Genomic DNA, 13,854 nt, shown 5'->3' on the forward strand with positions numbered 1-13,854 from the left:
ATGAGCTTGTTTTCTTTGCATTATTCGAGATCTGAAGACACTGCATCAATTTTGCTATTTTGACCAATTGTCATTTTTCTGCAAATAAATGATCTAAATGACAATATTTTTATTTGAAATTTGGTAGGAATGTTGCCAGTAGGTTATAGAACAAAACTAAAATGTACATTTTACTTTAACACATACCAATAAATAGTAAAACCAGAGAAACTGATAATTTTGAAGTGGTCTCTTAATTTTTTCCGCGGCTGTATATGCTCACCAGCAAAAAAAATTTTTTTTTTTAAAAAGGGAGTACACATAACCCTTGGCAACTGATCATTTATTCAACACATTTTCTTTCTCTCCATCTCCCTTCCTGCCACTGTCTCTCCATTCCACTCTACCCTGCTCCACCTCTAGAAGCACACAGGGCACAGTGGAGGGGGGTCTTAATTTATGGACCTGGAACCTTTATTATCGACTTGGTTAATAAAATCGTTTACTTTTCACCAATAGGGTAACTGTTGCACAGTCTTCTGATGTGAAGACTTGGTATTTCTTGTGAGTGCGTGACAGGTTTCACGCACTGTGAACAGGACTAACCAGTTGCTTTTGTCAATTCAAAAGGGAGTTGGATGTCTCTGTGTAAGATTATGACGGGGAGACAATCATGTCTTTGTCTATGCAAGGCTGATAAGCAGGTAGCCGTGCAGTTTCAGTGGGTAGGAGGCCGTCTATTATTAAATGACGTACATTTCTATCTCAAGCCATCACTGACCATGTGGTTAGACCTGTTCTAGGACCACTGATATCAAGCCGATTTTACATAGCAGCCATTTTGAGAACATACAGCATTTACATTCACCCCTTGTTTATTATGCTGCCACTTTCCCCACTGCACGCTAATTTCTCAAAATAAATGGCGACACAAACCAATAAATTCAGGTCTAATTCAGAGGTGTGGAAGGATACACGTGCAATATGACAAATGTGGATACAATACTCTTTCGGCAATGCAAAATGAGAAACAGGAATAGCACTATAGGACATAGAGGGGTTTCACTCGTGTTTAACCTGAAGTCGTCACACTGGCTACTCATGCCTGAATCCCAACAAAATATTTTACAGGACTTGGCGGGGACAGAGATTCGTCAAAGATTTGAAAACGAGTGGGGCAACTTCCTACAAAAGCTTGTGCCGACTCATATCGAAGAACAAGCAAGGAAGAAGTGTAGAAGAGCCATCTGTTTTTTTTCTGTCAAACACCAACCCAACAGCAAGGCTGAAACCCCAATGCCATGAGCAAAATGACCGTATAATAAAAGAAGATACTTTTTGTTTCTATTCAACAAAAATAGAAAGGGTACCATGCAAGACAGGCCAGGGAGAAAAGAAAGGTTTGGGAAGTGGGGAATCTCCTTAACGAGTCCAAGAGGGGGGGGAAAAATGGAGTCATCAGCTGCTCGGGATTCCCACATGGCACGGTCCCAAAGAGTGAAATCACTTTTTTCTTTTCCCTCTTCTGCACTTTTTTTTGGCAGGAGAAAAGCGAAATGGTCTGCGTGCCAGAGACTTGTTAATATGTGGGTTTTGGCAAAAGCACAGCTGAAAGCAAGCCAACTCACTACACTTCCTCTCCGTGTGACACAGAAAGACTTCGAGCCAAAAGGGCTGCGCCGCTCTCTTTTGTAAGCAAGAAACGTGCGCTTCTGGCCACAGCTTGAATGGCTGCTGGAGAAAACGCAGAGGAAATGAAAAGGCGCTATGGTATTATAGCAGTAGCCTCTAGACAATGCATGGACAACATAAGCCTGTGACCCTTGTCCCAATGTGAACACATCAGTCAGTGTACCTCTTCATGCAATGCATTAACAAGCTCTACTTACTTCCATATGCCCCCTCACCTGGACACTGATATGTGAAACAGATTTAAACCCATTTAAAGTAGTACATTTCTGGACTCTGTCAGAAACAAAAGTGAGCAAAAGTGGATTCCGTGCATCTAGCAAGGGTTACAAGCAATTTAGCATTTGTTGCACATCTCTGAGGTGTTGGTCGGTGACGTTTACAATACAGGAGCCTAGAACACCACAGCCACAGTTCTGAAGTTTCATGAGTATTCTGAAAATACCTTTCCCACCACAACAGTCACATATTTTCTGTGATATCAACCATTATAATCAATAAAAACTTTAAGAGCAGTTGATAACCATTTCTTATTATGTGACATCTGACAGCGTTAATGAGGTGTCCTTACCCTTTTAAAGAAATAACCAGTAGACAGGACTTACGGCTCCAAATCACCCAACTTCACTGAGCTCTGAAACAGCTGGTCTGTACTTAAAACCTTTATCCTGGTTATTAATCACATGCTAGTGAAGCCTTGCTGGTCATGTTTTACTTCAGCAGCCAAGAAATAGTTTAATACAAAAGGTCCTCTTTTGCATTCCCATATTGCTGAATATATGAATCCAATTTTAAGATTTCCTTGTTATGGATTTGAGAGAATGTGCAATGAATATTACGAAATGATAAAGAATACTTAATTAAAGACTTCCTAGGAAGGTCCACTCGTCGCAAGAATGAAAGGCAGACACAGATAAAACTAGCTGCCTTGGAGTAGTGGAGATGTAGACCACCACTTGTCCTATCTTTCAGCATTTAATGTTTCATGCAAGCTCATAATGAGTACATCAGAACACAAAACAACAAGCTCAAATGTGTCTCAGTCTGATATCGACTCATCTCTGTAATCAGCCAGACGTCCGCACTCTTGACGTAAAGGCACAGTCTGTAGTCTAGCACATATTCGGACTTGAGATAAGTGCGTTCACTGCTGCTCAAATAAAGAATTCAATGGAAGAAGTGCATGTCCATGTGCAAGTGTTTGTGTGTGTGTGTGTGAGTGCGCGTGTTTGTGTGTGTTCGTGTGTGCACGTGTTAATGTGTGTGTGTGTGTGTTTGTCTATGATTAATACTCAAAGTGCATGTCTAAGGCAGGGGAAACCTCACAAATCATTAAGTCTCATGTGACACCATAAGCCAGTGTAACAAAGAGCACATTACACATTTTTTTGTGGACTAACACATATTTGTATATTCGAGGTGGGAGGGGGAAAAAACGATAGTGTAGTATTGCGATATTATATCGATATAGTATCACAATATTTATGTATTATTATGATTAATTGTATTTTGGTACATACATCTACTCTGATAACATTGCTTCTGAAGTCCACAAGTTGGCAGAAGTCCTTGCTCTTCTCTTAGGCGCACTGTGTTACCTTCTGTTATGGAATACAACGTATAAATTAAGTTTGATTTTATTTGATTCTTGCCTCACAGCGAAAAATTTGAAAGGAAGTCAGAGTCGAGAATAAATGTGCTACGTCAAGATCGCTGCAATATACAAAACGCAATATATGGGAGAAATAAATCATTCATCACTAAGAACATTCTGTTATGGCCATTTCATTCCATAAACACCCTCAAAAACCACAGAAAGAGCACACAATCCTCAGTGTCTACATCATTAACTGACTGTGTGAGAAAACAATACAGTGCTCTGATAAAAAGCTACTAAAGGGACCCTAGACTGACATTACACGGCATTAAATGCAATGCATTCCTAGCATAATTTCCTTGGGCAAAACAAGCACAGCAGTGACATAAACCCTCCTCTAACAAGGCATGTTATTCATTAGTCCCCCTTCAATATGCAAAGACATTCAAGTCTTTCAGGCCAGAACTTGATCGCTGGCCATACGTTTCTAATCCACAGAGGTCCAATCATAGAGCAAATCCCTCTTGCTCCAACTCTAGGACTCAGTCTCATCAGCTCATGTTCAGCTAGATAGGAACTCTGCCTTTTTTGGGAAGTGCAAATCAGATTTTCACAAAGAAAGCCATACTGTTCCAACTCAATATCCTTTCTTTCACATTAGCATTTTATGGGCTCAAGAAAGGCCAGCTTCACGCAGGCGTACTTTATACCGAGGAGGCCCGGTGCCCTATGAACACTTTTAATAAACACAATACCTCTTAAAGACAACAACTAAGATCATACATAATTTGACAAACTATGGTTACCACAAAAAGCATTTTATTTTCTTACTTTCAGTGAAATTGATGAATGCAAAACAGCTAGGATGGGCCTTTGTCTTAAAAAAAGGCGCAAGTTGTAATAAGATTCATTGCATAACAACACTGTTCATCGTGTGCCAGTGAAACCACAGCTGCTAACCAAGTCTGGCAAATGTTCAGCACAATCCTCCCGTCATCGCACGTCAGCATATTAGCAAGATATGTTCACACCGAGTTAACTTTACATTTACATTCATGTTCCCCTATACCAAGACCGGAAAATGGGTCTTAGCATACCCAGGAAAGAGTTGTCCAAAAAAGTGCCTTTAACTATATGCTTTATGATGAGTTTTTTACCATTGTTTGAGTACAAGTTTACAGCTGCATTTTCTATTTATCACCCTAAAAATTACAATCTCCAACACATTGCTGTCAGTGTGAGACCACACGGTATGCTTGGCCAGGACAGTACTCAAGATGCCATGATTTTAATTTAATTAATTAGGTCACAGTTGTAAACCCTTTGTCATACATTCCTGACAATTTGATTGTATTACGCCTCAGTAAATGACAGGCCTATATTAAAGTAGATTAGGAAAAACCTATTGAAATGTGTTCTGTACATGAGTACAAGTCTCATTTAGACCACATTCCCACAGAATAATCAAATAATTGGGCCAGTGATCCAGAGGTCAAATAGTTCTGAAGAGATATGTCCCCCATTGAGATTTTCATGACTGCCCTTGGAATAAACCTCTAATGAAAGTCTTTTGGCGTCTAGAAAACATTAGGAGGGCTATGGGGACCTACATAGGAGGCAGAAACGTTTAACATACAAACCAAACAAAACACCCCTCTTCATGTCCAACTGCTTCCTTTATCTTAGTCGAAGGGCTCCTATAGTTCTAGTTGGTCATCTATCCTAGGCCAATTAGAAGCCTACAGATGGTAAGTTACAGTTCAGTAACCTATAAACATTAATTATTTACCAGCACAATAGACTATAGCAATAATAACAACAAACAAACGAGTGCGAAGACTCTTGACAACTTATTTTTGCATTTCGCAGATAAAAATCATGTTCAGTAACCTAAGCGCCTCTCTTGCCATAATCTTAATAGTTCCCCCACTAACAGGAACTGTAAAACATTTCAGAATACACTGGTTTCTCTCGAGTTCAGCTGAGAGAATAAGCGCCCATGTGCTCGTTTCAGCCGGGGACAACAAATAATATTGTATTTGCGACACTCGCTCATTTTCAGGTTAAGGCACTGGCTGTGTTCCGAGGGGCTGATTTAGCCTTCACAATAAGAAATGAAGGTCAGCGTATTGACAACAACATACAAGCCTACACGTACGATACATAGCCTATTATACAAAAAGGAAACGATTAGAAGAAATCTCAATGCTGCGCAGGCCATAGAGTCTATGGAGGGGGAGGGGTTATCTTGACTTACATTGCTCGGGGCACAAACGTGTCTGCTTTAAATGCTATTCCAAATGAAATGTAACAGTAAATCACGAGAAGTAAACCAAAGAAAATTAGTATTATTTTCTTCGTTTCATTTCATTTGGACAAATCTGTCAGACTCAACGTGAGTTGGCATTCCACCTGACACTTCAAGAAGCATACTGGCTTCTTACCTGTAGCTTGAATTTTGTTAGGGTTCCATTTTGATCATCGCTATCCTAAATCAATCATCTATGACCCTACTGCAAGTTTGTTTAAAAAAAAAAGGTCGTCCCAAAGTGCGTCAGGCGGAACTTAAATTAGCCTTAAATGGACAGTAGCCTATGTCTGACCACCACACGTTGCAGTAGGTTCTAGTAAAGTCTAGCGTGATGTTGTGTTTGGATGATTTAAGTCAAATGCGGCATTGTTTGCTTTAGTTCAATGTAAACAGGCAACAATAACAACAGAGACATTTTCACCATTCACAGTCTCACAGAGCTAAAGCTACCCAACACCACGGCTAAATCCCACGCCTTTAATGCCCACCAAACTGATTTAATGGGAATTAGTAGGCTATCGCATGCTTCTGATTGGAAAGCTTAATCAACCTGATTGTCGTGTTCCAAACATAGGCTATGTTCTAAAACCACATGGTCACTTATGATACAACATGCAGCTTCAATTGCCCTGCACGAAATGATTATTTTAAATGGAACATGATGAACAGAAACTCATACACTGTAACGGATACGGGTGACGCTGCTGATAACCATGTCGTTATTTGAATATAGCCAACATTAGCTCTTCTGTTAAATGTGTCCCACCGCTGTAGGCTATTAGAAAAAAATAGCCGATAAATGCTGGACCACTCCATATACTATCACTTTTGTGTTTCTCAGCAGGCTAGAATGTGGGTAAGAAGGGGATATAAACTTACCAATTCTGCTTCCGTTTTGTTTTCGCACTCTTGGGAACCGGAAGAAACATTCCTGATTTCCCAGTAAAAATCTGTCTTTTTGAGCGCTTATTGATCACAACTTTTTTACCAAAATAAAAATATATTCACTTAATGTATCACTGTTATAAATCGTATGAACTCCATCTGATTCGATATCAAAGTACAGCTTGATTTAGTGGTAACTGCATCTTTGCCTAATCTAAGGCGTGCTCACGGTCACAGAGTCAAATCATTGGTTGACAAACATCAATCAGATGCAAATTCCTAACCTCTGAATCAGCGGAGGCCAGCCTCCCTTATTAACTAGGAATCATCATCAAATACCAAATTGTGACAACGTCAAGAAACATTTACGCAATCACTTTCAGACTTTATTATTCTCCATCTATATCTACGCATACCATACATTACATTATTTAATAACATCTTGACCTACTTCAAATATGATGACAGATTTATATGAAAATTGCACAGTGGCACAGCATATGCATACCAACTTTGTGGATCCTCCCTTATATTTCCCTTACAGCATTCAACCAGCCTGCCCGATGTCAGTCTTTTGGCGACGTTCCCTTGGTTAATGATCGACGTTAACCCTTTCGCGGTTGGATTGTCTGGGTGTGTGAGGTTATCCTTCAGTCTGAAACCTCAATGTGATTGGCACAAACATTTTTTATTGAGGCCGGATGGTTTCGCTTCAAAACACAGGAAACGTAATTTGCATTTAAGAGATTGGGAATTTCATAAATATATTAGCACACACGAAAATAATTCTCAAATTCAGTCAGATAACGTTCCATTTTATTACCTGCTGCTAAGCAGTAGGCCTATAATTAATTATTTATCTTATAGACCTGCCCTCTGTCATCGGTTTCCTACACTATCATTTATTCATGACGTTTTAATCACATTGTTGGGAGATGCCTGTACACACTCAGCAGCATCTGCGCTGTTCACAATAGCCTCACCATTAGACACACTTGGTATAACGTTCTATGACTTAACAAATTGTATTTTATTGTATCATTTTATTGTGTATTGTAATAACCACGTATAGTAAATTATTTTAGTCGGCAAGTTTTGGACTAAATAGGCATTTCTGACCTCAAGTAGGCCTACCCTGGAATAATCCCATGGATCCCAAGTGTAGTATGCAGAATATTAAATTAATTGTATTGAATTGTGTTTCGTTCTGTAATGCAAGCTATAGACCAACTTGAGCAAAGGCTATTTTCTTTTGTTTTTAAACAAAGCCAAACGAATCAATTTAGAAACAGCCTCGAAATCTCGAGAATGTTGAGCAAATTCAGTACAATTGGTGACACCTAGTGGTGATTTAGTATACTTGAACCAAAGGTTATGTTTTTTTTATCCCCTACGTCTGCCATGTTTGGTCGTTTTCGGGTCAGAAGTGATGCTCACTTCCTGTAAAGTGTGCTGGTCATATACGTTTTGTATCACACAACCTATTTGATGCACCTGGCAGTATGAGATGGATGTAAGGTAAAATTTTCCATGCACAAACAAGAATGAATATTCAGCAGACTGAGGTGCCTTTCAAATTCTCTATTCATACTTTTATTTACGAACATAACATAGACATTTACACTAGAACCTACGCACATAGAAAATGCATGTAAGTGTAGGAGGGTTTCTTACATTAGGCTATCATTGTCATCATTATCATCAACAAGTAGGGGGCAACTGGTAAGAGGCGTCCTATGACACATACTGCATCTCAGTGTGTGCATTTCTGTTGGGTGGTGGTTGTTCAGCAGCCACACGCTGCTTAAACAGGCGAGGGAAGGTACTACGGAAGGCCTTGCGGAAATGGGCCCCCATGAAGGCATACACGACAGGGTTGACGCAGGAGTTGAGGTAGGACATGCAGTGGGCCCAGATCTTCAGCTTGTAGGTGCAGTAGTTGTACGGGAAGTGTGGGCTGAAGGCCCGCACAAGGATGTAAATTTGAATGGGACCCCAGCACAGGAGGAAGAGCTGCACCATCACCAGAACCATGCGTGATAGGCGGGCCCTAAAGGCCACTGAGTGCTCAGTCAGGATCTGCAGCTGCATATGGTGAGGTTGGGGGGAGGTAAGAAGGTGAGGAAGGGGGGAGGTAAGGAGGTGAGGAAGGGGGGAGGTAGGGGGGAGGTTAGGAGGTGAGGTTGGGGGGAGGGAAGAAGGTGACGGAAGAAACAAGTTGGAATAATGAGCATTACAGGCCCCCAAGTTCTCACACAATTAGGAGGTATGGCAGGATCATTTTCTAGAATAATACATATTTTGAACAAATTCATTTCTGAGGCAGAAAGATGTTACACTCAGGCTCATCATTTTCTGTAAAGACAGGTGGCATACATGCATTAATATACATATAAGTAACATATGACTTAAAGACACAGTCCGCGATTCTGTCAAAAGGTTGTTGATATTTGAGTTCAACAGCCATCAAATTACAGACCTCCCTTCAGTGCTCTTGAATCAATGTGTTGATTGGCTGGAATAGTGTATGACTTGTTTCTAGCCACTTTGTTTGTTTCCCATTTGTAGACCCGGGACTGTGCACAAACACCACAGTTCTTCTGAGCGCAAACACAGAATGGAAAGCTGGAAGACAATGAGGAGCTATCCGCTGAATTTGACAAAAGTTGTATTCGATTAGAGTCACGGACTGGTCTCATATATTTAATATTTAGCACCCATTTCTACTGAGAAAAACTTTAAATGTTCCAGGGACCTGATAGTTGTTGTCAATGGGCTCAACAGAGGGATGTCCCATTTGGTAGAGCATGAGCATGTAACAGATGCAGATGGTGAACAGGGGAAGCAGATACACAGCCAGGAAGTTGTACAAGATGAAAAGCTTCTCGTGCATTACTGTAGGGAAGGTCTCTGTGCAGAAGACCTGAGGGCCATACCCTTCCTCGACCATAGTACTGTTGTACAATGGCACTGGGACCGACAGCAGAAATGACCCTGATAGGAAGAAAGGAAGAAAGAGATTTTCATCATAATAAATAAATGAAATAAAAAAAACATAAAATCAAGTCACACAAAATTAGAAGACAGTATAAACAGAAATGAGGCCTACAAATTCATTTTGAGGTTTTTAATTAAGTTTTTGATGAAATATAAGATTTGTGCATTATTTTATATATATAATTAAATGGCATATACAAAAGATTAATTTGAAATCAGGAAACGATCCTCTTCATACTGGTCATTATCAAAGCTCACTGTATGCTAAACATTTTAATTATTAACCACATTCGGATATCAGATAGGCCTAATTATCATTTGCATTGGAAGCGAAAATATTACCCTGCCATCCCAAGGGATTCACTCTTGCAAATAGCTCATTCTGGGCCAAAAGGTTAAATATTTTTTCCTTTTTAGAATAAAATGAATCTTGTAAAATAAATTCTACCAAACACAACAAAAGTATGAACTTGAGAAAAAAATGAATATAGGTAAACCCGGTATGACGGTAAAATGACACACCTATCCATATACCAAGGCTGACAGCGGCGACTACTCTTGGGGTTCGGTACTGCAAAGAGCGGATGGGATACACCGTCACATACCAGCGGTCCACACTCATTACCGTCAACGTGACACATGTGGCTTGGGCAGACACCTGTCGATATGCAAACACACACTGTCAATCTATCATAATAAACATTTTGTAAGGCTAGACTTCACTTTACTTTGGCCCTTATGCTGAATTGCACATAAAAGTTATTTTAAGGGTATCCGACAGATATCTGTTACTTGTCATTGAAATGTGTCACCTGCTTACAAATAAAGATCGAATGGGGAAAAAATACTAAAACTTGCTGACAGTACCTTACGTGACATCGTATTGGTTACCTGTTGGATGTAGCTGACCAATTTGCACATGAAGTTTCCAAAGACCCAACTTGGCAAAGGATAAAGCACTGCAGTAAATGGGACACAGCAGACCAGAAAAACAATGTCCGTTGTTGCCAGGCTTGCTGAAAATATACACGCACAAGTGTTAAAATCGACATACACCTCATCACTCAAGATGTTGTAGCCTAAGTGGGTTATAGGCTACACATCTGTAAGATGTGAGAACAACAATGGAAACATGATTGAACGGCATAAGTGGATTAAATAATGCCCATAAACACTTACCGATGTAAACATTTGTTGCAGTCTTCATTTTCTTATGTTTGTATATGACATAAAGAACTAATGAGTTACCACACACTCCAAAGATCATAAAAATGGCAAAGATGAGGGGCACAAGCCAGGCGTCCACCAGCAAAGCAGGCTCGTATGGTCCCGAATTATTTTTGCAGTGATGCAACTTGCACGAACTCTCCGAGGCATTTGGTAAGATAAACGATACATTCATCACAGTACCTAGATGTTCCATGGTTTGTCTGCCTAGGCTTTTTCGTGGCAGTTTTGTCCGTCAGGTGTCATCGTCTCTTCTCTGATGCTGCGAGTGACTTCGGATTCAGCCTGAGACATGCATCTTGCCTCACAAGAGCAACGGGGCTTTTAACAGAAGAACTTGGTGAGGTAATTGTGGGCGGAAAGCTGCTGATTGAACTATAGGTCTACTGACATCACGACAGGCGTGAGGGACTCTTAAAAATCTTGTTAAAGCAGCATTAAGGAGTTCTGTTAGCACGCTAACTACCTAAAAGGCATGCAAAAACCTTGCAAACACACCCAACAGCCCAGCTGACACTGATAGAAGCTTGCCATCACACTAACTGGTGTATTTTGGCAGTATAGCTGGCAATGTCATGCGTGTGAAAAGTTTTCTTCCATTTTTGCACTGTGGTAAAGTTGGTTGGAAGTTGGATATTCAACAGACATTCGGACACCCGTATGTTTAGGGACCATCAACAAATTACACATTTAAAATTTCAAAAGTCAATAGCTTTTCAACAACATGAACTAAAAACATAAAAATTATGTTGAACTGTTCATATGCATACATATTGCACAGCCTTTATTTTGTTTATTTTCATATCAGGTTGTAACAAAATGTTTTAATTAAAAATAAATCTTCAAACTTCAATAGCTTTTTGGTCATGTGACTTATCATCCTCAAATTAGTTTCAGAGTGTTCATTAACTATGTATACATGTTGCACAGCCTTTAGTTTTTTCATTTTCACCTCACACTATTTTCAGTGAATTTTTGAAAATTTGAAACTTCAATAGCTTTTTGGTCATGTGACTTATCATCCTCAAATCTATTTCAGAGTGTTCACTGACTATGCATACATGTTGCACAGCCTTTAGTTTTTTCATTTTCACTTCACACTATTTTCAGTGAATTTATGAAAGTCTGAAACTTCAATAGCTTTTTGGTCATGTGACTTATCATCCTCAAATTAGTTTCAGAGTGTTCATTGACTATGTATACATGTTGCACAGCCTTTAGTTTTTTCATTTTCACTTCACACTATTTTCAGTGAATTTATGAAAGTCTGAAACTTCAATAGCTTTTCGGTCATGTGACTTATCATCCTCAAATTAGTTTCAGAGTGTTCATTGACTATGTATACATGTTGCACAGTCTTTAGTTTTTTCATTTTCACTTCACACTATTTTCAGTAAATTTATGAAAGTTTGAAACTTCAATAGCTTTTTGGTCATGTGACTAATCATCCTCAAACTAGTTTCAGAGTGTTCATTGACTATGTATACATGTTGCACAGCCTTTAGTTTTTTCATTTTTACCTCACACTATTTTCAGTGAATTTTTGAACATTTGAAACTTCAATAGCTTTTTGGTCATGTGACCTATCATCATCAAATCTATTTCTTTCACCTCACACTATTTTCAGTGAATTTACGAAAGTTTGAAACTTCAATAGCTTTTTGGTCATGTAACCTATCATCATCAAATCTATTTCAGAGTGTTCACTGACTGCATACATGTTGCACAGCCTTTAGTTTTTTTTCATTTTCACCTCAAACTATTTTCAGTGAATTGTTTACCATTTCAAACTTCAATAGCTTTTTGGTCATGTGACTAATCATCCTCAAACTAGTTTCAGAGTGTTCATTGACTATGTATACATGTTGCACAGCCTTTAGCTTTTTCATTTTCACCTCACACTATTTTCAGTGAATTTTTGAAAATTTGAAACTTCAATAGCTTTTTGGTCATGTGACTTATCATCCTCAAATCTATTTCAGAGTGTTCACTGACTATGCATACATGTTGCACAGCCTTTAGTTTTTTCTTTTTCACCTCACACTATTTTCAGTGAATTTTTGAACATTTGAAACTTCAATAGCTCTTTGGTCATGTGACCTATCATCATCAAATCTATTTAAGAGTGTTCAATGACTATGTATTCATGTTGCACAGCCTTTAGTTTTTTCATTTTCACTTCACACTATTTTCAGTGAATTTATGAAAGTCTGAATCTTCAATAGCTTTTTGGTCATGTGACCTATCATCATCAAATCTATTTAAGAGTGTTCATTGACTATGTATACATGTTGCACAGCCTTTAGCTTTTTCATTTTCACCTCACACTATTTTCAGTGAATTTTTGAAAGTTTGAATCTTCAATAGCTTTTTGGTCATGTGACCTATCATCCTCAAATCCATTTCAGAGTGTTCAGTGACTATGTATAAATGTTCAAAAATTCACTGAAAATAGTGTGAGGTCAAAATGAAAAAACTAAAGGCTGTGCAACATGTATACATAGTCAATGAACACTCTCAAACTAGTTTGAGGATGATTAGTCACATGACCAAAAAGCTATTGAAGTTTCAAATTTTCAAAAATTCACTGAAAATAGTGTGAGGTGAAAATAAAAAAACTAAAGACTGTGCAACATGTATACAGTCAGTGAACACTCTGAAACTAGTTTGAGGATGATTAGTCACATGACCAAAAAGCTATTGAAGTTTCAGACTTTCATACATTTACTGAAAATAGTGTGAAGTGAAAATGAAAAAACTAAAGGCTGTGCAATGTGTATGCATACATTTTGAACAGTTCAACATCATTTTTATGTTTTTAGTTCATGTTGTTGAAAAGCTATTGACTTTTGAAATTTTAAATGTGTAATTTGTTGATGGTCCCTAAACATACGGGTGTCCGAATGTCTGTTGAATATCCAACTTCCAACCAACTTTACCACGGTCATTTTTGCAGGGGGTTCCAGCCCGTTACACAGAACTACAGGGCATATCTATAGTGGGGATGACGGAGGTGTTTTTCTGTTCTTCAAATTACCATATGCTATCAAAATGAATTTGAGGATGGTGCCAAAACTAGTTGCCTATAAAACCATACCTCAAAAAGTGGCAAATTGTTGCATAGTGTTACTTTAAGTCTGTCACACCTTCGATACATTGACTGGGGGCC

The 13,854-nt window shown here is 38.8% G+C and overlaps 2 protein-coding genes across 3 annotated transcripts in view; both read right to left on the minus strand.

The window, feature by feature from the left end:
• Nucleotides 1-6,663, minus strand: part of arid3a (AT-rich interactive domain 3A) — a 33,467-nt gene extending 26,804 nt beyond the window's left edge. For both annotated transcript variants that reach the window (XM_080833656.1, XM_080833655.1), the window contains exon 1: nt 6,456-6,663. The gene's annotated coding sequence lies outside the window, so the exon portion shown is untranslated. The remainder of the gene's footprint in view (nt 1-6,455) is intronic.
• Nucleotides 6,664-8,195: 1,532 nt separating this feature from the next.
• LOC308382726 (G-protein coupled receptor 54-like) lies at nt 8,196-10,881 on the minus strand (the record flags this gene model as incomplete). The annotated part of the gene is made up of 5 exons (XM_080860255.1): nt 8,196-8,546; nt 9,217-9,455; nt 9,981-10,116; nt 10,350-10,474; nt 10,638-10,881. The coding sequence occupies 5 exons, from the start codon at nt 10,879-10,881 to the stop codon at nt 8,196-8,198; spliced, it is 1,095 nt and encodes a 364-aa protein (XP_080716381.1).
• Between the last annotated feature and the right edge of the window lie 2,973 nt (nt 10,882-13,854).

Source organism: Sprattus sprattus (genome assembly GCF_963457725.1).
Source record: "Sprattus sprattus genome assembly, chromosome: 2".
NCBI classification, from domain to species: domain Eukaryota; kingdom Metazoa; phylum Chordata; class Actinopteri; order Clupeiformes; family Clupeidae; genus Sprattus; species Sprattus sprattus.